This window comes from Bidens hawaiensis, unplaced genomic scaffold (genome assembly GCF_021521415.1).
Source record: "Bidens hawaiensis isolate Kalapana, Puna unplaced genomic scaffold, B.hawaiensis_p1.1 tig00029289_1, whole genome shotgun sequence".
NCBI lineage: Eukaryota > Viridiplantae > Streptophyta > Magnoliopsida > Asterales > Asteraceae > Bidens > Bidens hawaiensis.
Window position 1 is genome coordinate 20,026 of NW_027494826.1, and position 24,938 is coordinate 44,963.

Below are 24,938 nucleotides of genomic sequence, written 5' to 3' on the forward strand. Positions count from 1 at the left end.
ATGGGGTAGAGGTAAGGCTGTCTACATCTTACCCTCCTCAGACCCTACCATAGCTTTGCTATTGGTGGGATATACTGAGTACGATGATGATGATTGTCACACCCCGACCAAAGGCGGCAGAACATGCCGGGGTGCAACGTGATTGGACAAATACACAAGACACTATTAAAGTGACAATATTTAATCAACTCATTAATTTCATTCAATCACCAAAGTAACACATATTGTTCATACAAATAACATCAAAACATAAGAAATAGATGTTGTTCATTCTTCTAATAACCTAGTGGTATCAAAATAGAATGACGTCTTCAAACTCCAACTCAAGTAATAATCAAACCTGTAACATGCATAAAATAACATTTGTCAACACGTATGTTGGTGAGCAATTTCATAGTTTTGAGTATATATAATATGAGTGAAATCCACAAACGTATATGAGACTATAAATAGAAGCATCAATCATGGTATATAAAACATATGTAAATGAGGATCATTTCTAATCGGTAAGAATACCGACATACTTGGATAATGAGGCCCTATTCTACTAGCACAAGGCTAAGTAGTTAGGGGAGCGTATGATCATACTTAATGAGGCTCAACAACAACATAAAAATAAACACTCGCGCACGTAAAGCATATGAGACATATAACACACAATAGAGCAAGTATTCTAGCATCATATACCCTAAAGTTTGTGGTTTGAGAAATGAGTATAATATAAATCATTTTTGTTTGAATAAGTATGCATGTTACCCCCAAAAGATAAAAGTGAAAACGGGGGATGAAATGTACTCACGTTAACTAAGTAACTTGAAAGATTGATTCGTGAATAATCGGAGATCGGGTTTAACGAGCAAGACCTAGATTAAACGGGTCTTAAGTTAGTAGGTAGTCTTGGAAGGGTTTAAAATAAAATATGACAAGTAAAGTAAATAAATGAAGTTTATGATTTAAAAATGTAAATACTTGGGAAATTAAAGACATGTTCTAAAAAATAAGTTTACTCGAAACCGGGTCTTGGTATTTCATTCATAATTATACTCAACCTATGTTAAGTAACTTATGTGGGTTATAATGCACTAATGCAAGACCCTTTGGGTATATGAACACCAAAACAAGGTTTTAATCGAGTGTTCGGATTTGTTAACTTGGGTCTAGATAATTAACTAAACTCAAAGTTAACTTTCCAAAATGTTTTGAGATAACTCAATAAAATCGAAAGACTTAACCAAGTATATAGTTCTATTATGAAGAACCTTAACGTCCGTTAAGTGTGTATTTGGTATCACCGGTCCAAGCTTGTTATAAGATCAAGTTGGATACCGACACACCAAGTAAGTTGATAAAATACTTAAAATTAGTTTAAATTACATTCTTGAAGAAAAGATGAGTTTCGATGGCCAAAAACACACTTATGTGTCTTAGGCAATTGAACTCGGTTTAGTTCGGTTTAGTTCGGTTTTGGTTCGGTCCTTGACTCGGAATGATACCGAGGATGGTTGCCACATATGCAAATACCATAGAACTATCAAAATGGTTTTAGAAGTTACAAGGTTCAAATCTTTCATAAACATGTTTATTTAACTATTTTAAACAAAAATAGTAAACAAAACTATTTTAAACAAAAGCTAGTAAACAAGAGTTCGGTCTTGGTTCGGTCTTGATTCGGGTCTAATCTCGGGACGAAACCGAGACTAGTGACTTCATACCCAACACCATGGAACTCTTTAAACATGAATTAAAACTAAACTACTTACAATATAAACAAAAGCATTAAAGGGAAATAGTATAAACAAGACTAGTAAACAAGAGTTTGGTCTTGGTTCGGTCTTGATTCGGGTCTAATCTCGAGATAAAACCGAGACTAGTGACTTCATAACCAATACCATGAAACTCTGTAAACATGAATTAAAAGCTAAACTACTTACAATATGAACAAGACTAGGAAAGCCTTAAAGGAAAATAGTATAAACAAGAACTACAAAGAGTTCTCCATGTAGCCTTGACTTGTAGCATATCACCTCCCGAAGAAAATGAAAGCCGAAGGAAACAAGGGATGCATATTATATATATATGTTGTGCCACAAGATATGAATTAATAAGTAACAAACAAGAATTAAAGAAGGTTATTGCTTGATTATTAAGAACTTTAGAGGTTAGAGATATGAACTTTATTTGGGAGAGAAAGAAGATGAATGAGCAAAGAATAATGAAGAGGATGTGGTTGTTTATATAGGGAAGGAGTCAAACTTGTTTTCCTTGTTTTATATCAATTCTTGCATGTGTGTTTTTTTTTTAAAAAAGGTTTAAATAATACAATCTAGTAACAAATCCAAAAGGTAAGAGATGATTATGAAATATAAAAATCCAACATTTTATATTAGTGAAAGATTTGGTTTACAAATCGGGTCAGGTTTTGATACAAATACAAATATAAAAAAGATCGAAAATGACGAATGTTACAGTCTATCCTACTTTAGGAAATTTCGTCCCGAAATTAAGAAGAATCCGTAATAAATAAGTACGGGTACTTTTCCTTCATCTCGTCTTCTCGTTCCCAAGTAAATTCAGCGCCACGCCGTGATTCCCAACGGACGTTAACTAAACGGATGCGGCTACGTTTGGTTCGTTTCTCATAGCGGTCCACGATTTCAACGGGTTTTTCGATCATTTGCAAGGTTTCATCGATACGTACTTTGTCGAGAGGTATATGGAGGTTACCTTCGGCTAAGCACTTTTTGAGGTTTGAGACATGAAAGGTGGGATGAACACCGGCAAGTTCTTGCGGTAAATCGAGTTTATAAGCCACTTTTCCAATCCTTTCGAGGATTTTGAATGGGCCTACAAAACGGGGTGCTAGTTTTCCTTTCTTTCCAAAACGGACTACCCCCCTTCCAAGGGGATACTTTGAGAAGGAAAAAGTCGCAAACATTAAACTCGAGAGGTTTTCGCCGTTTATCGGCATAGCTCTTTTGGCGACTTCTAGCAGCAATGAGATTTTTGCGGATTTGATCGATATGATCGGTAGTGTCTTGAACCATCTCGGGACCGGTTATTTGGGCTTCACCAATCTCGTTCCAACAAATCGGAGAACGACACTTACGACCATAAAGAGCTTGGAAAGGAGCCATCTCAATGCTAGAATGATAACTATTATTGTATGAGAATTCAATAAGTGGGAGATGAGAATCCCAATTTCCACCAAAATCAAGAACACAAGATCGAACCATATCCTCGAGAGTTTAGATTGTGCGTTCGGATTGGCCATCGGTTTGAGGATGGTAAGCGGTGCTAAGATCGAGGCGAGTGCCCAAGGCTTCTTGAAGCGATTTCCAAAAACGGGATGTGAAACGAGCGTCACGATCAGAAATGATGGTCAATGGAATACCATGGCGGCATACAATCTCACGAACATAGATTTGAGCGAGTTGTTCAACGGAATACTTCTCGCGGATCGGGATGAAGTGAGCTGATTTGGTTAATCGATCAACAATGACCCAAATGCTATCATTTTGCTTTTGAGTGGGAGGCAATTTGGTGATAAAGTCCATAGCGATGCCTTCCCATTTCCAAACGGGGATAGGAGGTTGCTCGAGTAAACCAAAAGGTTTTTGATGTTCGGCTTTAACCTTTGAGCAAGTAAGACATTTCGATACATAAAGTGCTACGTCCTTTTTCATACCCGGCCACCAATAAATAGATCGAAGATCGAAGTACATTTTATCCGCACCGGGATGTACGGAATATCGTGACATATGACTTCATCGAGAATGAAAGTACGAAGTTCATCACGATCGGGAACACACAAACGGTTGAGGAAATAAAGCAAGCCATCGGGTTTGGTTTCAAGTTGAAGTTCGGCTCCACATGCCATTTCATAATACATATTGCCTTCATCAATGGAGGTGCATTGGGCTCGATAGATGTGGTCTTGGAAATCGGTTTGAATGATGATGCTATTAAGCAGAACGGATTTGATATTAACTTTACGACTAAGGGCGTCGGCTATAACATTCGCCTTACCGGGGTGGTAGCGAATTTCGCAATCGTAATCACTAAGTAATTCGGCCCATCGACGTTGTCTCATGTTGAGATCTTTTTGGTCAAAGATGTGTTGTAGACTTTTGTGATCAGTGAATACAACACACTTTGTGCCATAAAGATAATGTCTCCAGATTTTGAGAGCGAAAACGACGGCACCAAGTTCGAGATCACGAGTCGTATAATTCTTTTCATGATCCTTGAGTTGCCTTGAGGCATATGCGATAACTTGACCTTGTTGCATTAGAACGCAACCGAGACCTTGGTTGGATGCATCGCAAAATACCACAAAGTCGTCGTTTCCATCGGGAAGGGTTAGGACGGGAGCGTTGCAAAGCATATGCTTTAGAGTTTGGAAAGCTTCTTCTTGTTTCGGTCCCCATTTGTAAGGTTCTCCTTTATGAGTTAGTGCGGTGAGGGGTAACGCGATTTTAGAGAAGTTTAGAATGAATCGCCGATAATACCCGGCCAAACCAAGGAAAGATCGGATTTCCGTGGGTGTGGATGGAGTCTTCTAATCTTTTACGGCCTCGATTTTGGCGGGATCAACATGAATACCTTTATCGTCGACGACATGACCCAAAAATTGAACCTCTTTTAACCAAAATTCACATTTGGAGAACTTGGCATAAAGTTGTTCTTTTCTTAGGAGATCGAGAATGGAACGTAAATGATGTTCATGTTCGGCTCGGGTTCTGGAGAAGATAAGAATGTCATCGATAAAAACAATCACGAATTTGTCCAAGAATGATTTGCAAACACAGTTCATGAGGTCCATGAATACCGCGGGTGCATTGGTTAATCCGAAAGGCATAAACAAAAATTCGTAACGTCCATACCGAGTATGAAAAGCGGTTTTTGGAATGTCGTCTTCATGAACACGCAATTGATGATAACCTGATCCAAGATCGATTTTGGAAAAGCAAGTTGCGCCTTAAAGTTGATCGAAGAGGTCGTTGATGCGAGGCAAGGGGTAACGATTTTTAATGGTGAGTTTATTGAGTTCACGGTAATCGATACACATGTGAAACGATCCATCTTTCTTTTTCATGAAGAGGACGGGAGCACCCCAAGGAGAAGAGCTTGGATGGATAAAGCCCTTATAGGAGAGTTCTTGGAGTTGATTCGATAACTCTTGCAATTTCGAAGGGGCTAAGCGGTAAGGAGCCTTGGCTACGGGAGTCGCGCCGGGCACAAGGTCGATTCGAAATTCAACAGGACGAACGGGTGGAAGACCAGATACGTCTTTGGGAAAAACGCCTGGAAATTCACAAACAACGGGAGTGTCTTGAATCTTCTTTTCTTTTGGATCTTTCACCACCGCTTGGGCTAGGAATGGAACATACTTTTGGCGCAAGTACTTAGGAGATTGAGAGCAAGACATAAGGTTGAGTTTCTTGGGGATCGTTTTGCCAAAGACTTTGAGAATTTTGCCATTGACGAGCGGGATTAGAATGAATTTGTTATAACAAACGACTTCGGCACGGTGAAAAGCTAACCAATCCATGCCTACTATGATGTCGAAGCTTCCCATTTACATCGGGATGAGGTCGATCGAGAACTCGTGCTTGCAAAGAGTGAGGATACAATTGCGAATGACCGAATTGATGATGATGGAATTTCCATTGGCGACTTCGACAGAAAAGGGGCGAGAAAGTTTAGTGCGAGATACGCCAAGAATAGATTCGAATTTAAAAGAAACAAAACTCCTATCAGCTCCGGTATCAAATAAAATTGAAGCTAAATGCTCATTTACTAAAAACGTACCGTTCACCACATCGTTGGCAACTTGAGCTTGGTTGGCGTTCATCATAAAGGCACGCCCTTGGTTGCCGTGGTTAACTTGTTGAGCTGGAGGAGGTGGGAGAGCTTGCATGGCTTGCAGATGTGGTGGAGGAGGAAGGGCTTGCATGGCTTGGATCGGTTGAGCGGGAGGAGCCAAGAGTTGCGGGATTTGGGGTTGATAAGTTTGAACTTGGTAGGCTTGGGTATGGTAGTAGGGTGTGGGTATGATTTGGGCTTGGTTAACAAGAGCAAGTCGAGGAAAAGAATTGCGGAAGTGATTCGGGTCTCCACAATTGAAACAAGCCCTAGGTTGGGATGTAGGGTTTTGAGCAAAAGGAGTGGGACGATTTGGGTTGGATGGGGCAAACCTCGGTGGAGCGGGTTGCCCACGAGAGGCTTCTCGAAACACGTTGTTAGTGTGACCATAGTGGTTACACTTGGTGCAGTGGCGACAAGCAGAGTAGGAGGGATGATGACGTTGACAAGTGTTACATAATGGGTGCGGGCCGAAATACGGTCTTCGAGAGTGCGTGGGATTGAGATTGAGGTTGTGATGGGTGGGTGACAGCATAGTTTCGGTAGTTTGGTTTGATTTTCTTTTTGGTGTGGTGGGTGGAATTGGAGTAGTTGATGGCTTGAGGTCGTGGGTCGACTTTAGCTTGAGGGGTTGGTTCGGGCTTACTCTTGTCACTCGTTTTCTTGATGGAGAGGGTACCGTCTTTGACATGGTTTTTAGAAAGAGCACCGGCGAAGGTAATAGCATCATGAAGGGTTTGCGGGTTGCGACTCATCACCGAGTCGCGGATTTGCATAGGCAAACCGCCGACATACTTGTCAATAGCCCTTTCGAGGGGAGTGACCAAGTGAGGAACCAAGAGACTAAGCTCGTGAAAGCGGTTGAAGTAGGTGGAGTTGTCACCACTCTCTTGCTTGAGTTCCCAAAATTCGGATTCGAGTTTTTGAAGTTCATGTTTTGGGCAATACTTTTTCATCATGACTTCTTTGAGCTTGGTCCATGAGTAGGCCATAGCTACTTCCGCTCCATGGGTGGAAATCTCGCTATTCCACCAAGTGTGGGCAGTATTCTCAAACATGCTAGAGGAATACGTGGTCTTTTTGAGTTCGGGGCACTCACAAAGAGTAAACACACTTTCCATTTTCTCAAACCATTGTAACAAAGTGGTGGCACAGTTCGTACCAAAGAATTGGGATGGGTTGGCACTAGTGAAGTTTTTCAAAGCGAAAGGTATGGGGTTGGGTGTGGTTTGAGTAACGGTGGGTTGGGTGGCTTGGATTTGAGTTATGATTCCGGGAATCACAGCGGCGATTTCTTTTGCTACCATTGCGGCCATCCGACGACCGGAGCTCGGCTTGCGTAGTTGGCGACGGATTGGAGGTATTCTAAAATAATAAAAGAGAAATGGTATAAGTTTGGGGTAATTGATATAAGCATGAGGGAAAAAGAGTAAATGTAGGGTTTAATGATTGTGAATCCTAGAGTTATGAGAATGAGAATGTTAGTAAAAACCATTTTATACTTGAATCAAAAGATAAAAATGTATATATATTTGTAAGTTTCAAACTTTTGCTATTCAAAAATTGGAGGTTTTGAGATTTTAAAATTTATATATATAGTCGGGAAAATCGTACATGAAATCACCAGGGTTTGATATCCCGACAAATAAAGTTGTATAAAATAATAGGTGGAGTCGAACATGTGCACGTACCACCGCGTCTTAATTATGTTGTTGTGACTCAAATAACGATAATAACATATAATAAAAAAGGAGATACAACGAGATGTTAAAAAACAATTTGTATTTTTAACACCAAAAAAATATAAGGAGGCAACCGGAACGCTTGCATTCGATAAATTAAAGTATTGACATATATAACACGATTTGTAAGCTTAGAAAACGCACACTATAATTCAACCATCCCAGGTAAGTATATCACCTTCGATTCTTGGAATCTTTTTGTCAAATGGTCGTTTCATAGTGTTTCGCTTTCCATGATGGCTACAAACCCGATATAAATCAACCTTTAAGGAGATCTTAAATAACGGGATCCAAATTAAGTTTGCGATCCATAAAACACATTATGAAAACTAATGTTTTTGCGTTTTAAGGTAAGGATACTTGGAATACTATGAGAGTGTGTGCATGTTTATATTTTTGAAGATTAAATGAAATAAATAAGTAATTAAATGTATAAGTGTAATGAACAATCAAGTAGGGTAACACGTATAAGCAACACGTATAAGGACCCTAAAGCAAAACTATACTAGGCCGTTACGTCTAACCACCTATCTTATAGTCTTGGCTCTGATACCAATCTGTCACACCCCGACCAAAGGCGGCGGAACATGCTGGGGTGCAACGTGATTGGACAAATACACAAGACACTATTAAAGTGACAATATTTAATCAACTCATTAATTTCATTCAATCACCAAAGTAACACATATTGTTCATACAAATAACATCAAAACATAAGAAATAGATATTGTTCATTCTTCTAATAACCTAGCGGTATCAAAATAGAATGACGTCTTCAAACTCCAACTCAAGTAATAATCAAACCTGTAACATGCATAAAATAACATTTGTCAACACGTATGTTGGTGAGTAATTTCATAGTTTTGAGTATATATAATATGAGTGAAATCCACAAACGTATATGAGACTATAAATAGAAGCATTAATCATGGTATATAAAACATATGTAAATAAGGATCCTTTCTAATCGATAAGAATACCGACATACTTGGATAATGAGGCCCTATTCTACTAGCACAAGGCTAAGTAGTTAGGGGAGCGTATGATCATACTTAATGAGGCTCAACAACAACATAAAAATAAACACTCGCGCACGTAAAGCATATGAGACATATAACACACAATAGAGCAAGTATTCTAGCATCATATACCCTAAAGTTTGTGGTTTGAGAAATGAGTATAATATAAATCATTTTTGTTTGAATAAGTATGCATGTTACCCCCAAAAGATAAAAGTGAAAACGGGGGATGAAATGTACTCACGTTAACTAAGTAACTTGAAAGATTGATTCGTGAATAATCGGAGATCGGGTTTAACGAGCAAGACCTAGATTAAACGGGTCTTAAGTTAGTAGGTAGTCTTGGAAGGGTTTAAAATAAAATATGACAAGTAAAGTAAATAAATGAAGTTTATGATTTAAAAATGTAAATACTTGGGAAATTAAAGACATGTTCTAAAAAGTAAGTTTACTCGAAACCGGGTCTTGGTATTTCATTCATAATTATACTCAACCTATGTTAAGTAACTTATGTGGGTTATAATGCACTAATGCAAGACCCTTTGGGTATATGAACACCAAAACAAGGTTTTAATCGAGTGTTCGGATTTGTTAACTTGGGTCTAGATAATTAACTAAACTCAAAGTTAACTTTCCAAAATGTTTTGAGATAACTCAATAAAATCGAAAGACTTAACCAAGTATATAGTTCTATTATGAAGAACCTTAACGTCCGTTAAGTGTGTATTTGGTATCACCGGTCCAAGCTTGTTATAAGATCAAGTTGGATACCGACACACCAAGTAAGTTGATAAAATACTTAAAATTATTTTAAAATACATTATTGAAGAAAAGATGAGTTTCGATGGCCAAAAACACACTTGTGTGTCTTAGGCAAGTGAACTCGGTTTAGTTCGGTTTTGGTTCGGTCCTTGACTCGGAATGATACGGAGGATGGTTGCCACATACGCAAATACCATAGAACTATCAAAATGGTTTTAGAAGTTACAAGGTTCAAATCTTTCATAAACATGTTTATTTAACTATTTTAAACAAAAAAAGTAAACAAAACTATTTTAAACAAAAGCTAGTAAACAAGAGTTCGGTCTTGGCTCGGTCTTGATTCGGGTCTAATCTCGGGACGAAACCGAGACTAGTGACTTCATACCCAACACCATGGAACTCTTTAAACATGAATTAAAACTAAACTACTTACAATATAAACAAAAGCATTAAAGGGAAATAGTATAAACAAGACTAGTAAACAAGAGTTTGGTCTTGGTTCGGTCTTGATTCGGGTCTAATCTCGGGATAAAACCGAGACTAGTGACTTCATAACCAATACCATGAAACTCTATAAACATGAATTAAAAGCTAAACTACTTACAATATGAACAAGACTAAGAAAGCCTTAAAGGAAAATAGTATAAACAAGAACTACAAAGAGTTCTCCATGTAGCCTTGCCTTGTAGCATATCACCTCCCGAAGAAGATGAAAGCCGAAGGAAACAAGGGGTGCATATTATATATATATGTTGTGCCACAAGATATGAATTAATAAGTAACAAACAAGAATTAAAGAAGGTTATTGCTTGATTATTAAGAACCTTAGAGGTTAGAGATATGAACTTTATTTGGGAGAGAAAGAAGATGAATGAGCAAAGAATAATGAAGAGGATGTGGTTGTTTATATAGGGAAGGATTTGTTTTCCTTGTTTTATATCAATACCTGCATGTGTTTTTTTTTTAAAAAAAGGTTTAAATAATACAATCTAGTAACAAATCCAAAAGGTAAGAGATGATTATGAAACATAAAAATCGAACATTTTATATTAGTGAAAGATTTGGTTTACAAATCGGGTCGGGTTTTGATACAAATACAAATACAAAAAAGATCGAAAATAACGAATGTTACAATGATGATGATGATGATGATGATTATAGCTCAAAATCAAGAAAATATTTTCAATGGCTAAAACCTTAAAATTAAACAATAAATGATTGTTTTGATTTCTAACTTTGCATAGAACCAATCTATTTTATTTGAAGTAATGCTGATAAAATTGATTTTGGAAGTTGCAAAAAATGTAGACTTCATAGTCAACTGATTTTTACACTTTTTTGTGGTAAGAAATTGACTAATGTAATATGTATGCAGGTGGCTGTGGCACACTAGAAGAGCTTCTTGAAGTGATAGCAAGGGCTTAACTCGGACTTTATGATAAGCCGGTAAAATGTCTAATATACCCTTTTCTGAATATAGAAAACCAATTAATGTCAAAAAGTAACACAATTTTTTTGTGTTTAGGTAGTTAGACATTTAAAAGAGCAAGAATAGTTGTGGATCACATACAAATGCCCTAGCAGGCTCTTTAAATTATTATATAACCAACAATAGTGCATCTTTCAAACCAAAGTGGTTATGTCTATTTTGCCTCTTTTAATAGACGAAATTGGTGGGTTTGGTAACGGGTGTGGGTCAAAGCTTGAAACCGCTGATTCTTTTATTTGAGTCACTTTGGAAAAAAAATATGTTTTTTTTGTAATAGATTAATTGTGTGTTTGAACCTTTCTCGATGCATCCGTACAAGTATGATAGACATTTCTTTAATCCTGCTTTCATACTTTATATTATATTAATATTATATTACTATTAAATGTATTAAGTCATAACTGTTTATTTTTATATTTGTCTTTGTGGCATAGGTTTGAATATGAGAATTGAAAACATGAGACTATGTTTTGAAAATTGAAAACGTGTGTGACTATGTTATCAACTTATTACCAAATGCCTATTCAATCTCCAGAATATAGCAATACAGATATAAAGTTCTGCATGATGTTAGACTTTATCTCATTGCAGACGATGGCAGCGATGCATTACATGAAATTGATAGAAATATTGTACAATTAAAGCTACAAGGACCTGGCGGTTCATAAACGAGTGTTTTAACCACAATGAAACTGGGCATTGAATGACGTTTGATGGAAGTTCTTCAAATTGTTGCGTTTGAACCACTACCTGATGAAGGAACTGGCCTCGAGCTCAGTGAAGTATATGTGGAGAAGGTAAATTATGTTTCATAATTTATTCGCTTTGTTGTTATTATTATTAGTAGTTACGTAATTGTGAAAAGTTAAAAATGGAAATACCTGCTCTTTTTGAAAAATATCCACATTCTTATTTATGAAAATATCCACTTTGTAACGAAGTACTGCCTTTTTTTACAAAACCCAGCAGAGTATAACCGCTCTTTTGGAAGAAGCAAAAAACTCTATTTTCACAACAATTAAGTTCATAACATAATACACTTTTTGACAACAAAAAGATGCACCAAAATTTACATTTTTTGACAAAAGAAAATGTGGCGAGTCAACTCTTTTGGCATCAATTAAATCCTTGAAAAATACCGAATTTGAAGTTTTAATATTTGAAAAAGAAACTTCTGGGTCAATAGGGTCGTGTTCGGTCAATCCGTGTAGATGCGAAACATGTTTGGCTCATGTGTCTGACATGAGTTTTGGGGTTGGGTTGGACCCGAACACGAATCGTTTAACACACATTATGAGTTCGGATATAAATTTTGTGAACAATATGAACGGGTAGTTAGTTGAATTTTCAATCAGTTTGACTTTATCAAGTTTGACCAAAAGTCAGGTGGTTAGAGGCGATTAACATTCAAAGTTGCCTTACTTTTATTAAGTTTGGGCCAAAATGTTGTCATTAGGCCCATGCTAACAGAGGTGGATCTCATGTAGGTGGTCAGTTCAAACACACATCAACTGATTTCTCTTTGGTTAGGTTTTTTTTCTTAAGTGGCCTAAATTCATATCTAATTAGCATGTAGGAGCTAGGAAGAAGCTTTATATTACCAATGGAAGATGTGAAACCTATTATGTGGAGTTTGGAATGGATTTTGCAGGTAGTTCTGCTTATTATGAATTGTAGAAGAAGCTTACCAATGGAAGATGTAAAAACCGTTTATGACATTTTTGTTTATATTATATCTTTCCACTTGAATCACTTACAATCATAAGTTTTAAGTATATGTGTTTGATAATGGTATTATGGGTATTACGATGGTAATAAACTCAATGACTTTTCTATGTACTTCACATTCCACCAAGTAACATGCCAAGTCCATTTTTTGAAGCTCGGATCCACCAGTTATAATCATGGCCAACAAGTTTATTTTGTCCAATTACTATTGAATAGGCTTTTTGAATATCCACTTAACTATTAATACATAAATTTGTAAGTTGTAAAAATTGATAACTAATTATACTAATTCAATAACAAATACACGAATAATGTTATATATCATACTAAAGCTCTATGAATAATTTTTTTAGCTTTTCTTATTTTGAATTTGTTTACTTTTGTTATAATGTTTCACTTCAAGTTTTGAGTTTATATAATCAAATAATTCGTTTAGCTTCAGCTGTACTCGTTTATGTCTCTTTACAACAATACTTTAGACATTCAATGTTTGCAGGCAAAAGTCCCGTCGTAACACGCAATTAATGTTGGCACAAAACCAATCAAAACGCTATCGACTGGATTCCCGTTGCCTCCTAGCCGCAACGCACGGGCACTCTCACTAGTATAGATACTTCACCATTTTCGTAATGTTATATGTCAATTATTAGTTATATATATAATATGTGACTCCTTATTAATTATTGGTGGTGTGCTACTAATATTCTTCCAGATTGTTTTTTTCTCTGTTAATTATTAGGTTTCATAGAAGGAATGTAGGACCCTCTTCACCTTTTGCACGTAGTGTCGTTTTATGTTATCATAAAAAAGTTGTTACATGCCTACAAATTCAACCAAACTATTATGCACAAGCTTTGGTCACGTACAAAAAGAACCCTCCAAAATTGACAATAAAACTAAAAATAATGCAAGATAATTATATCACATATTAACATTATTAGGTTTAATAAGTTAGACGGGCCATTTACCTAGCTATTTATATACTACTTTGGTATATAATAAATTGAATTTAATATTATAAGAAAGCTATTACTTTTTGTTTATGGCTGTTTGGGATTCCTTATTTTTGCTCCTTATAGCTTATAACTTATGGGTTATAAGTTATAAGGTGTTTGAAAAAGTTGGTTTTTGTGAGTGTATAAGGTATAATATACAACATTGTAACTTATACCTTAAATAAGGTATAAGGAGGTAAAATAAGGAATCACAAACATCCATTTAGGATGTGTTTGGGATTCCTTATTTAGAGGGAAAAGGTCTTTTTGTGATAAGGTAAGAAGGTCTTATGGTTTTTCAATAAGGAGTTTTCAAAAAAGTGTTTGGATTAACATAAGGCAATAAGTTATTTTTTAAAAAGTGTTTGGCTTAACTTATTGATGTAAAATGACTAAAATGGACATTTATGTATTGAAGCAACAGCTAACTCATCTGGCCTCTCTACGAATTGAAGCAACAAAATAAAAAAAATATAACGATTAATATAGTTGATTAGCTAATGCTCATACAGAGGTATAATGATATGAATTGGATAAAATAAATTTCCAGAATGTATGAAATCATTGGACATAGACCTCAAAAGCCAACAAAATAAAGTCCTAAATTTAATACCCTACATTACAACAATCAAAGATACACTTGATAGAAAACCCCAATCGGATCTCTAAAATTAGAAACAACTGGAACTAAAATAAACAAGCATACCTAACATCCAAGCGAGCTGTAGAGAGAGTGCAGATATGAGAGGTTTTGGGGTTTTGAATCGTAGAGGCAGCAAGCAAACCCATAGATACATGTGTGATAGAGCAGTAGGAGCGTTGCAGATGGAGCTGGGTTGATGAGGGTGTAATGGGAAGTATGATATTGATAAGGAGATAAGTTGGGAAATCCTAACTTATTGAAAGCTTATATTTTAGCCTAAGAGATAAGGAGAAATGGAAAAGGACTTTTGTATTGTCAAACACTATTTTAACACAAAAATAACTTATTCTATCACAATAAGTTATAAGGAGAAGAAAATAAGGAATCCCAAACACACCCTTAGTTCCACTAATAGTATTGTTTTATTTATACACTTACCAATTTTAAATAAATAGTTATCAGGCCCGCCTAACATTTTTACTTATTGTTATGTACATATGACATATACTATATGTGTGTGTAATCATCTCAGAGCCGGCCATGAGGGGAGGCAGGGTAGTCGACGGCCATAGGCCCAACATCCCGCTAGGCTCGGATTTTTTTTAAATATATATTTTTTATGAAAAAAGACATGTATAATCAATGTTTCAACACAATTACATGACCACTAACTTGGTCTAGTGACAAAGAAGTATGACATATAACCAAGAGGTTGTGGGTTCTAATCTTATTTAAGACATTTTTAAGTTTATTTGTATACAAAAGTTTTTTTAAACAACTCAAATCATAACCAAGTAAGTCATTAAAATTAAATTGTTTAAACCCAATAAAATGTTCCTTCACTTAAGGCTCAAAAAAAAATTTCGCCTTTAACCCAAAAAAAATTCCGCCTTTTCGAAGCCGGCCCTGAATCATCTCTCTTTCTTCCTTCTATATATCTATAAACTATTACATAAAAGCGTTTATCTTATGCTTACGATTCTAAACTTAAATTTAATTTTATGATAAGCGTGTCCCGTGTCATTAAAGCGCATAAAAGACAATCTCTTTGCTTTAAGAACAAAATAAACCCATCATGTTTGATGTTTAGAATAATCATTGTAAGATGATATAAATATGCAGAATAATCTATGTTTATGCCTCCAGAAATTGTTGATTTTTTAGAGAAAGTTCAAGAAAATAGAAATTGGGAGACAAAGGGTAGAACCCACCATTTAAGGAAAGAACGTGTTGTCACGATATGTTTCCTTGCTTTCATCATTAGGTTTTTCTTCTGAGTGTGCGTGGAGAAGGTATCCACATAATTTATCAACAAAAATATATTGCATGCCATCATGATTAAAAAAAACAAATCATCTATATATTAATGCAATTCACATATATACACGGGATTGAATAGAGATGTAAGGGAGCCACTACATACTCCACTAAAATCAAAACTTCACTTTTTTAATTTAACAAAGATGGAATACTTTCGAGTCATATATCTAAAGCTCGAACATGTTTACTTAACGAGCTCTATCTTATTACTCGAACTTGTTTAAACCTGGTTTCATTCATGATTTTGTGATGCATCATTTGTATAGCAAAAATTTCTTAAATCTTTTTTATTGATTCTATAAGATTAAATGCAGGATCTTGTGTTTTTAGACCGTGTGCACCCCTTTGATAACAAATCGTATGGATTAAGTAATTCAAACACACCTAAGAGGCATCTATGTACAACAGGGTTTAACATACGTGACATGTGATATGATCGATGTCCTTACAAAGGATAAAGGGTTTCTTAGGATTTATAAGGATGCCTAGCTATTGATCGATGCATCATTTCAGAAGGACGTTTTCGTTGGATCCAACTATTCACACGCAACCTTCAAACATGATTTGGGCAACATTCATATGAATTATTGGAAGAACATATGAGTATATATATAATGCAAAAGTTAATTTATTTTTTATATTCAAAAAAACTAATTAACAACGTAAATTAACATTGTGAATGTTGTTATGCGCGCCCATCAATTTTCCTTTGTACTTCTTCGTTTCCTTAATTTTATCATTATCATAACTAATATTCAATTTTTTTTCCGAACGATAACTCTCATTAAAACAAAAAAAAACTAGCAAGACACTAGAGAAACAATTAACAAAACAACCAACCAACTAAAAGAAACAATTAGACCAATCTCTCCATAAAACTAAGATGCGTATCGATAATTTTTATCAAATATATACATTCATATACCATATTCTTTTATATTATATTATATCATATTATTGTAAAAAAACAAATAAAATATCATGAATTCTGTAATAATAAAAAGACAATCCTTAAAACATGAAGCAAGCTTTCATAATATTTACAATTATTTAAATTTTTGGTCTTTTTAGAATGGATAATATTTATATTCTACGTCTCTAAATGCATCTCCTAAAAGAAGACACCGTGTAATTTTATAAAATAAACTAACTATAAAAAATGTTAAAATATACTATATATAAAGTTATAATTTGAACAAGTTGGTAGTGCTTTATGCTGTACAGATTCCAAGTTAAAATCTTGTAAAAGGAAAAAAATGTACCTACAAGACCCACCCACCCACCCACTATAACCACTCACCAAAATGAGACATTCTTTTCTTCAAGGCATTTTATTTGTCTCTATTCACTTGAGATGTGTAGAATATATAAAAAATTTATATTTTGAGTTCATATTAATATTCAATTTGATATATAGTTGACTTTTAGTTACAGCAAGAAAAAAAAAACTTTATGGACCAATCAGAAATGTGATAGATAATTTTTTTTTGAAAGACAAGTTACTTACTTTTTAATTTTTGAGACTTGAATTAAAGATCTTTTAAATTTAAAAGATTGGCCTATCAACCCTGGACTATGTAAGATAAAATGAATTCATATTTTAAAAAGAAAGCCTTTTGTATATTTTTATTTAAATATGATAAATAATTTATGAATTCTGATTCATGTTTTTTTATTTGTAATGATTTTTATTAATGAAAAAGGTTTATTAGCTAATCTAGTTTAAAAAAAAAAAAAGACTTCGCATTATTAGTATAAATGAGAAAACTTATATTTTGATACTATGTTTTAACATTGGTGTGTAGCCGTAGATAATGTTAGGATTATATGAATGTTGTAAACTATATATATGTGTGTGTGTGTGTAATGTATATCTCGCTATATGTAATGACTATCAAGATACAAGATTATGATAAAATACCAATGCTGGTAAGGTAGTTGTCACATGCAGGTGAGATGCGACATAAGTCGTGAAATGGGGTAATGGATGGCAATGATCAACAAATGTGTGTGCCTCGCATCATTTGACTGGTGGATGCTGGTAGTCGATATCCGACAAAGGTGGGTAGCTGCTACTCGTTTTTTGCTTATTCTGAAATATCAATATATATATAAATTAAATATTTTGGGTTATATGTCTCACATGAAAACGTGAATAGTCTCCTAGAGAGGTGTATGGTTAATAAAAAAACAAACTTATATGTGCACTTTGTAACATTCTAAATTTATAACACTAGTCTTAACAGATTCATTTCATATTCATTTGAGAAGAGTTGTTACACGTTACTGTTATCTCAAGATTCTTGAACGTCTGATGAAGTAATTGTTTTACGAGTATGCTTTACAATTTACATACGCATCGATCACCTAAGATTTTCTATGGCTTTTACACCAAACACACACAATGAAACTTACAATTTAAACTACCGAAATATACCAAAAAAAAACAATTTCATTACAGATAACAAAAAAGCTAATGTGCAAACTTAGTATCTGATGGCTATGAGAGGCGACGGGGAGGAGGTGGAAGAAGATGGATGAGAAGGCCATAATTGTGCATTTTTGACCTTTGAAATGCTTGAAAGAACACTCAGTGGAGTTATGTCTCCGACCACCGTCACCTTCTTTGATTCCAAGTCAATTTGAAACGATTTTACTCCTGTGTTATTCATCAACATTACGATCTTTTACACTTTTGATAAAACATTTATGCATTTATGATTAAACTTTAGATAAATGTAAGATATATAATATGAAACACTAACTATACCTTCCATTCTTGAAATATGTTTTCTTACTTTCCCTTCACATCCCTTGCAATGAATTGACACCCTCAGTTCCACAACCTACACAACCATTACAAATTATTTTTCAATAAACATTAAGGAATAAAAATAATTTGTTTTTTATGTAAAAGTTAATATTTGATTAATATTTAAATATAAGATTCGAACAGTAGAATCTTTGAGTTTGAGAAAGTACGAAAAATATTAATCTGCCATCCATTATTTAATTTTCAAAGTTCAATAATGTACAAATTAACTTTATAATTTAGTTTATTAAAAAAAGAATAAAAGCAATAACAGAAAAGGCTGTCATTTACAACTTCCAGTTTTAGTCCTTTTTGAAACAAGTCATCTGAATCTTTCTATTACTGTGAATCAGTGATGTTTTACAAAGCCATCTCCACTTTGGTGGGATGGTAAAGGCTTTGGACTTTGGGTGAGAGGTCCAGGGTTTGATCCCTGGCAATGGCGGTTTAATGTAAATAGTATGAGGAAAAGCTTCAACATTCAAAAAAAAAAGTGATGTTTTACAAGTTTTTATATTTAACTACTGGGTAAAAAATAAAGAATAAAATAATTAATTTGTTTCTAAAATGAAAAATATGTGTGCTTATAATAATTATGCGTAACTAGTAAAACATATAAAAAAAATTTAACTAATAAAGGCCCAACGGGAGTTCGACTTACACGACCGGTTTCAAATTTTCAAACACGAATAAATTGTTAAATCCTCAAAGCGTGAATTTTTAAATCTTAACTGTTTAATTCTCAAACCAGCCGACTTACTCTCAAAGTTTGATCGTTTTTCAAGAGTGTACACCTTTTTTATAAACAAAAAAAAAATCACTTTTAATTAGGTGAGAGTCCCAGGTTCAAACCTGGATACATGTGTAATTTATATGTATTGTTGTAACATTTGCTGTTAAAAAAAATAAACCTGATTATGTGAACGGGGCCTCAAAGATTTCGAACCAGGAGAATCCACACCCGAATGCAATCGAACCGACGACGATCTAGCTTTAACCAACGCAGGCGAATCATCACGACACGACCCTCTCGAAGACAAAGACTTCTTTACAACGGGAATATGATCATCATGATCATCTGGCCATATTTGTTCACTAACCACCAACACGCCCGTGTTACAAACATAATCATTATCCTTAATACCGCGGTCGTGCAAAAGATACCTAGACGAAGAACCACTACTATTACTCCTATCATTCAACTCCGCACTACTTTTCCTTCTCGCTTGCAAATGATCATTATTCTTTCGGGTGGTGGAGTAAGCGGACGAGGTGCTTTTTCGGCTTTCTTGGAGGTACGAAGCGAACGGCTTGGGATCGATATGTTGTTGTGAAGTGCAAGGGATTGCGGGTGCTTTGAATTTAGGTTTGTCTCCGAAATCGAATTGGTAGTGGTTGTTATAGTAGTTGTGGTGGCGGTGGTGGTGGTGGTTTAAGGGTTTTGGGGTGGAACCACCACTCCTAGGTCCGCCTCGACGGACCATGGCGTGGTGGTTCATGGTGGTGCAAATGGCGGTGGAGGCTGGAGATGCACAAAAGAGTTCGGATGTTTTGAGTTTCATTTTGGATATGTGTGAGTGAGTGGGAGAATGAATGCTAGTTGATGTTGTTTATAAAGAAAGTGGAAAATAATAAATAACATAAAGGTTTTGGATAAATTGAAAATGTTAATAAGAAAATAGGGAATGAGAATATGAGATCATCACCTTAATAAGAAACTAAAATAAAATTTCATGTTTTTCCTACATATAAGTTATATTAAATTTTATGAACTCTTGGTGTGTGATATCTATAAAAACCATGATATGTATTCTGCATGAATTCTATTATGATTATTTACTTAACTACGAATCATGTATCATAAAAAAATATTCTCTTCGTCTCATTAAAAATATCCATATTTTATTTTTTATTTGTTTCAATACAAATATCAATTTCAAAATTTGTTAACCAATTTTCCCAATTTACTCTTAAACACACACAACTGACATGAATAAACAATATTGATGGACCTAATTCTTAATGACACTACTGCCATTTGGTAAACAAATTAAGAAAACAATAATTTAATCCACTTAAACCTTGTGTTTTTCAAACTAAGACACTTTGATCGGGACGAAATGATTATTAGTTATGCATCATAGTTGGGCATAGTAGTATGCATACGGACACCTTTGATCTACCAAGTACCAAATGTCTTAGCATATATTGCCTCTTAAGAACCTTCAATTTGCGTAAGTCCAATTTTTACCAATCTCAGTTGACTCATTATGAAATTTAGAATATATTGCCTCTTAAAAATCTTTCGATGACGATTTAGACCCATACCATACAAGTGATTCACACGATTACAAGAAGAGTAAGCAGTGTTCATTGAATAACCTACGATACTATTCTAGAGCTTTACAATGACAAACATAAACAATCATACATTTTTTTTACTTTTGTTCACAAGTGACATCTTATGAACATTTTTTTCACTATACGTAAGTTATGGTAGCTATTGGTATATCGGTTAAAAAATTCATCGTGCATTGAACCGTGTGTTTGGTGATGTAATGTAATTTTAACTAGAAGACTCTTAAATATATTACATCCCTCACTTCTCTTGTAGCTAGCTGAATCTCTTCTTCAAGGTACCACTAACAATAACATGTGAAAAGACTTATACTTTTCAGGTTTTAAGGTTGATGTATCCATAGTTGATGTTTTAGTGGCTCAAGCATAAAACAAACGCCATTACTTACATGTACGTTCTCTTTTGCTTCTTTTGTATTAAATACCACACAATAATCTTGGTCGTTATATAATTATTTATACTTCAATTGGCAATCCTCTTTGTGAGGACGTTGAGAATAATCAAATCCATAAGAATTGAGTAAAAAAAAAACTGTTAAAAAGTGGCAAAAGTGAAGACGCATTGTTAGCAATAGACATAATGGAGAGAAAGCATTCATACTTTAAGTCTACGTGTAGTGGAGGGGCTACAATTTGGGGCGAATTATGACACGTGGCGCTCAGTCAGCATGGAGTGACAATTTGTTTTTGGGGTGTAATGGTGTATGGGCTACAAGTTGGGCCCGCAGTGTGTTTTTTTATTATTTTCTTTTTATAATTAAACTAATTAAATAAAAACTAATTTATTTAAATAATTAAATAAAAATGTATTAAAATTAAAAAATAAATACAAAAAAATACATAAACTAAATAAAATATACGAATAATAAAAATAAGTTATAATAAAAAACACACCAAAATAAAAATACACATAAAAATTTCTATAAAAAAAACTAATCTATTCGTCTTCATCTTCGTCCCCGTCCTCGTCATCGTCCTACTCCTCCTCCTCGTCCTCGTCCTCGTACTCGTCTTCGTCCTCCTCCTCAATGGGACGATTATCCCACACGTGTTGAACCAAATCCGCCTTCAGTTGGTTATGTATATCACTTGAAGTGAGCTGGTGAATGTTATACGTTTGTTGTTCTTGGGTTGGTTCAGGGAACTGTTCTGGAACGCTTCCTGGTATATAGTGTTGACATATTGTTTTTCCCTCGTCTTCTAAAATCATATTATGCAATATGATACACGTATACATGACATCGCTCATTTTTGCCAACGTCCATACACGACAAGGGTTTTTCACATAATGCCAACGTTTTTTTAGAACCCCGAAACACCTCTCGAGATCCTTTCTCGCGGACTCTTGCTTCTTCTTAAAATAATCTCTTTTTTCTTCGATAGGGTCTTGAAACGTCTTGACGATGATCGAGTACTTTGGATATATCCCATCTCCCAAATAGTATCTGTGACGATAGAAGGTATCGTTGGCATAAAACGGTAAGACCGGTATGCTACGGCTGATGTAATACTCTAACACGGGTGACGCGTTGAGAACGTTTATGTCGTTGTTGGACCCGACTGAGCCGAAGTAGGCTGATCAAATCCAGAGGTTGTGTGAACAAATGGCTTGAAGACTAACCGTTGGCACTCCATGGTCACCACGAGTGTATTGACCTCGCCATGCGGTTGGACAGTTGGCCCACTCCCAATGCATGCAATCTATACTCCCGATCATGCCTGGAAAAGAATGTTTGCTTTCGTGTACATCATATATGAGAGTCAGGTCGTTTGAAGTAGGAATATTCATATAACTATGAGAGTATAATTGTATTATCCCTATACAAATAAATTATTAAACAATATTTATATTAAAAACAATAGTTAATACAAACAATTTAAATATTACCGATGCAAAAATTCTCCAACGCATCTCTCGTTGTTTTCTCAACCATCTTTAAATACTCGTCATTGATATCGGTCGTGTTGCCGTATGCGAGGATGCGTAGAGCCGAAGTACACTTTTGGATGGCGGAGAATCCTAAATATCTTCTTACGTCGGGTTTCTGTTGAAAATACTCATACTCCCGCTCCATATCTCCAACGATACGCAAAAATAAACGCTTGGACATCCGAAAACGACGTCGAAACATAGCGTCGTTAAATGTAGGTGTGTCGTCGAAGTAGTCATTCATTAAACGAGCGTTCGTTTGCATATGATCCCGAAGGATATATGATCGTCTACGTGGTGCCGTAGATGGAGCAGAGCCGGATACCATGTTATTGGTGACGGCCTGAACCGCGTTCGTGACCTCTAAATGCTCTTCTGCCACTTGTCGATGAATCTGATGAATTCTTCCACTCTCGTTGATTAATTGATCCCAAATCTCGGCAGAGTTCGTGGAATCCGGGGAACTCATTGAGTTTGAAGAAGTATGAAAATAATAAAAATGATTGGTATTTTTATGTTTGGGTTTGTGTATGATATGTTGAAAATAGTTTAATTGGTTTGATATTTATATTAAGTTTTTAAATTATTTTTTTTATATATAGCCGTTACCCCAACGGTAACATTATTATTATTATATTATTATTAATCAATCTCGCCGGCGACAAACTAATCCCGCCCCCGCCCCAAATCGCCCAAATTTCGCCCAGGGGGCGGTGTTTGCGCCCTTAGTCGCCCAAAATCGCCCAGAAACGGGCCCACTACACATGGCCTAAGAACTCAACGACAAGTTCTTTTCAACTGTAAAAGAATGATACGGGACTCGTGACTTGAATGAACGACTCATATGTCAACCAATGGCGTTAATTTATATTCCCTATGGTTTTAAGTAAATTCAAATAACTTGATGACATTAAAATCACTAACAACTTCATAAATTGAATGTAAAAGTATCTCAATCTTAATACTAATATCGAAATCAACAATTGAATCTCAACTCGAAGCTAAATATAGTAATACGATATTATGATAAAAGGGCACCTCCTCACATGACATGATCATATGTCTACGTGATTCAAAAAGAAAATTCATAAGGGAGATGAAATAAACGCAATCACGTCTATATTTAAACTACATGTTTGTTATTTTCAAAACTAGTATAATCACTTTAAAAGGGAGTTGATATCCATTTATATTATGCATATACCCTTATAGTTATCCACTTGCAAGTCGTCATTCATCACCGAACCTTGACTCTACCTTACAACAAATACCTCGCAACCATAATTAAATGCATGCAATGGTAGTTTTGACAAGGTAAGCTTTTAACCTATGCAGTATTCATGGTTTTATATACAAAAACAAAATAGCATATACTATTTATTGAATTCATGGTTTTATTACAAATTGGGATTCCAAGACATCAAATGGGCAGCTGGTGGCAAGGTTATTCATGGAGTTTGACAAATTCGTACGTTGGACGTAATTTCCGACTTCAAGTTACAAGTCGGTGAACTTGAAGGATCTATACTAACAAGTAGGTCATAGTTGTTTATGTTTTCTAATTGTTTTGCAATTATAATAGGTGATGTCTTAGACCATATCCAATAGATGATGTTTTTGAAAACGTTTTTATATGCCACATGGCATTTGACTTCACAATATTACTCTATTTCTCTTCTATTTTCTATCATCTCTCCTCCTATTCATCTCACAAACATATATTCTTAGTATATTATTCACCAATAATCTAATCACATCCTCTCTCCTTCATATCATACTCTCTCTCATCCATATCATATTCTCTCTCTCTAAAAACACCCAAATAATCTTATATCGGTGATGCTCTTACTTATCAAGTTAAGTTAATATATATAATCAGACTACTTATGGTTAAACATTATAAAACACACGAGATGCAACCAAGTTATGGTTTATTTAAAGAAACATAGGTTATGTGTAATACGGAGTATGAGTTTTGAGTTATTGAGAGTTATTCAATATTAATTAATTATTTTGTGTTCACATTTCCTTAAAAAACTTTAATACATATTATATAGAGATTGCGAAATTGGTTGTTGCATTCTCAAGTGAAGAATCACCAATTTGTTTCCTAGGTTGTATTTTGTAATTGATGACTAGTTGGTGGCACCGGCTAAGTGATATGGCCTCATGACTTCAATATGACCGTATAATTTAATTTTCCTGAAAGTTCAGCTTTTGGTATTCTTGATAAGGTTCTGGATCAAAGATGATACGACCATATCATATTAAGCGA

General features: G+C 34.9%; 1 protein-coding gene and 1 pseudogene across 1 annotated transcript; both read right to left on the reverse strand.

Moving 5' to 3' along the window:
* Positions 1 to 17,847: 17,847 nt before the first annotated feature.
* LOC143578542 (uncharacterized) lies at positions 17,848 to 19,958 on the reverse strand. Its single transcript, XM_077062093.1, has 3 exons — positions 19,287 to 19,958; positions 18,334 to 18,409; positions 17,848 to 18,222 (listed from the first exon to the last, which is right to left on the reverse strand). The coding sequence occupies exons 1-3, from the start codon at positions 19,935 to 19,937 to the stop codon at positions 18,050 to 18,052; spliced, it is 900 nt and encodes a 299-aa protein (XP_076918208.1). The 5' UTR covers positions 19,938 to 19,958; the 3' UTR covers positions 17,848 to 18,049.
* A 987-nt stretch (positions 19,959 to 20,945) lies between these two features.
* LOC143578535 (uncharacterized) lies at positions 20,946 to 23,132 on the reverse strand (annotated as a pseudogene).
* Positions 23,133 to 24,938: the final 1,806 nt, after the last annotated feature.

Excerpts from the sequence above, each read along its gene's own strand:
- LOC143578542 (XM_077062093.1), bottom strand. The coding sequence starts at position 19,937 with ATGAAACTCAAAACATCCGAACTCTTTTGTGCATCTCCAGCCTCCACC. Across the intron at positions 18,410-19,286 it reads GGCCCCGTTCACATAATCAG|GTTGTGGAACTGAGGGTGTC; the intron begins GTTTATTTTTTT and ends ATGGTTGTGTAG. Across the intron at positions 18,223-18,333 it reads ACATATTTCAAGAATGGAAG|GAGTAAAATCGTTTCAAATT; the intron begins GTATAGTTAGTG and ends TGAATAACACAG.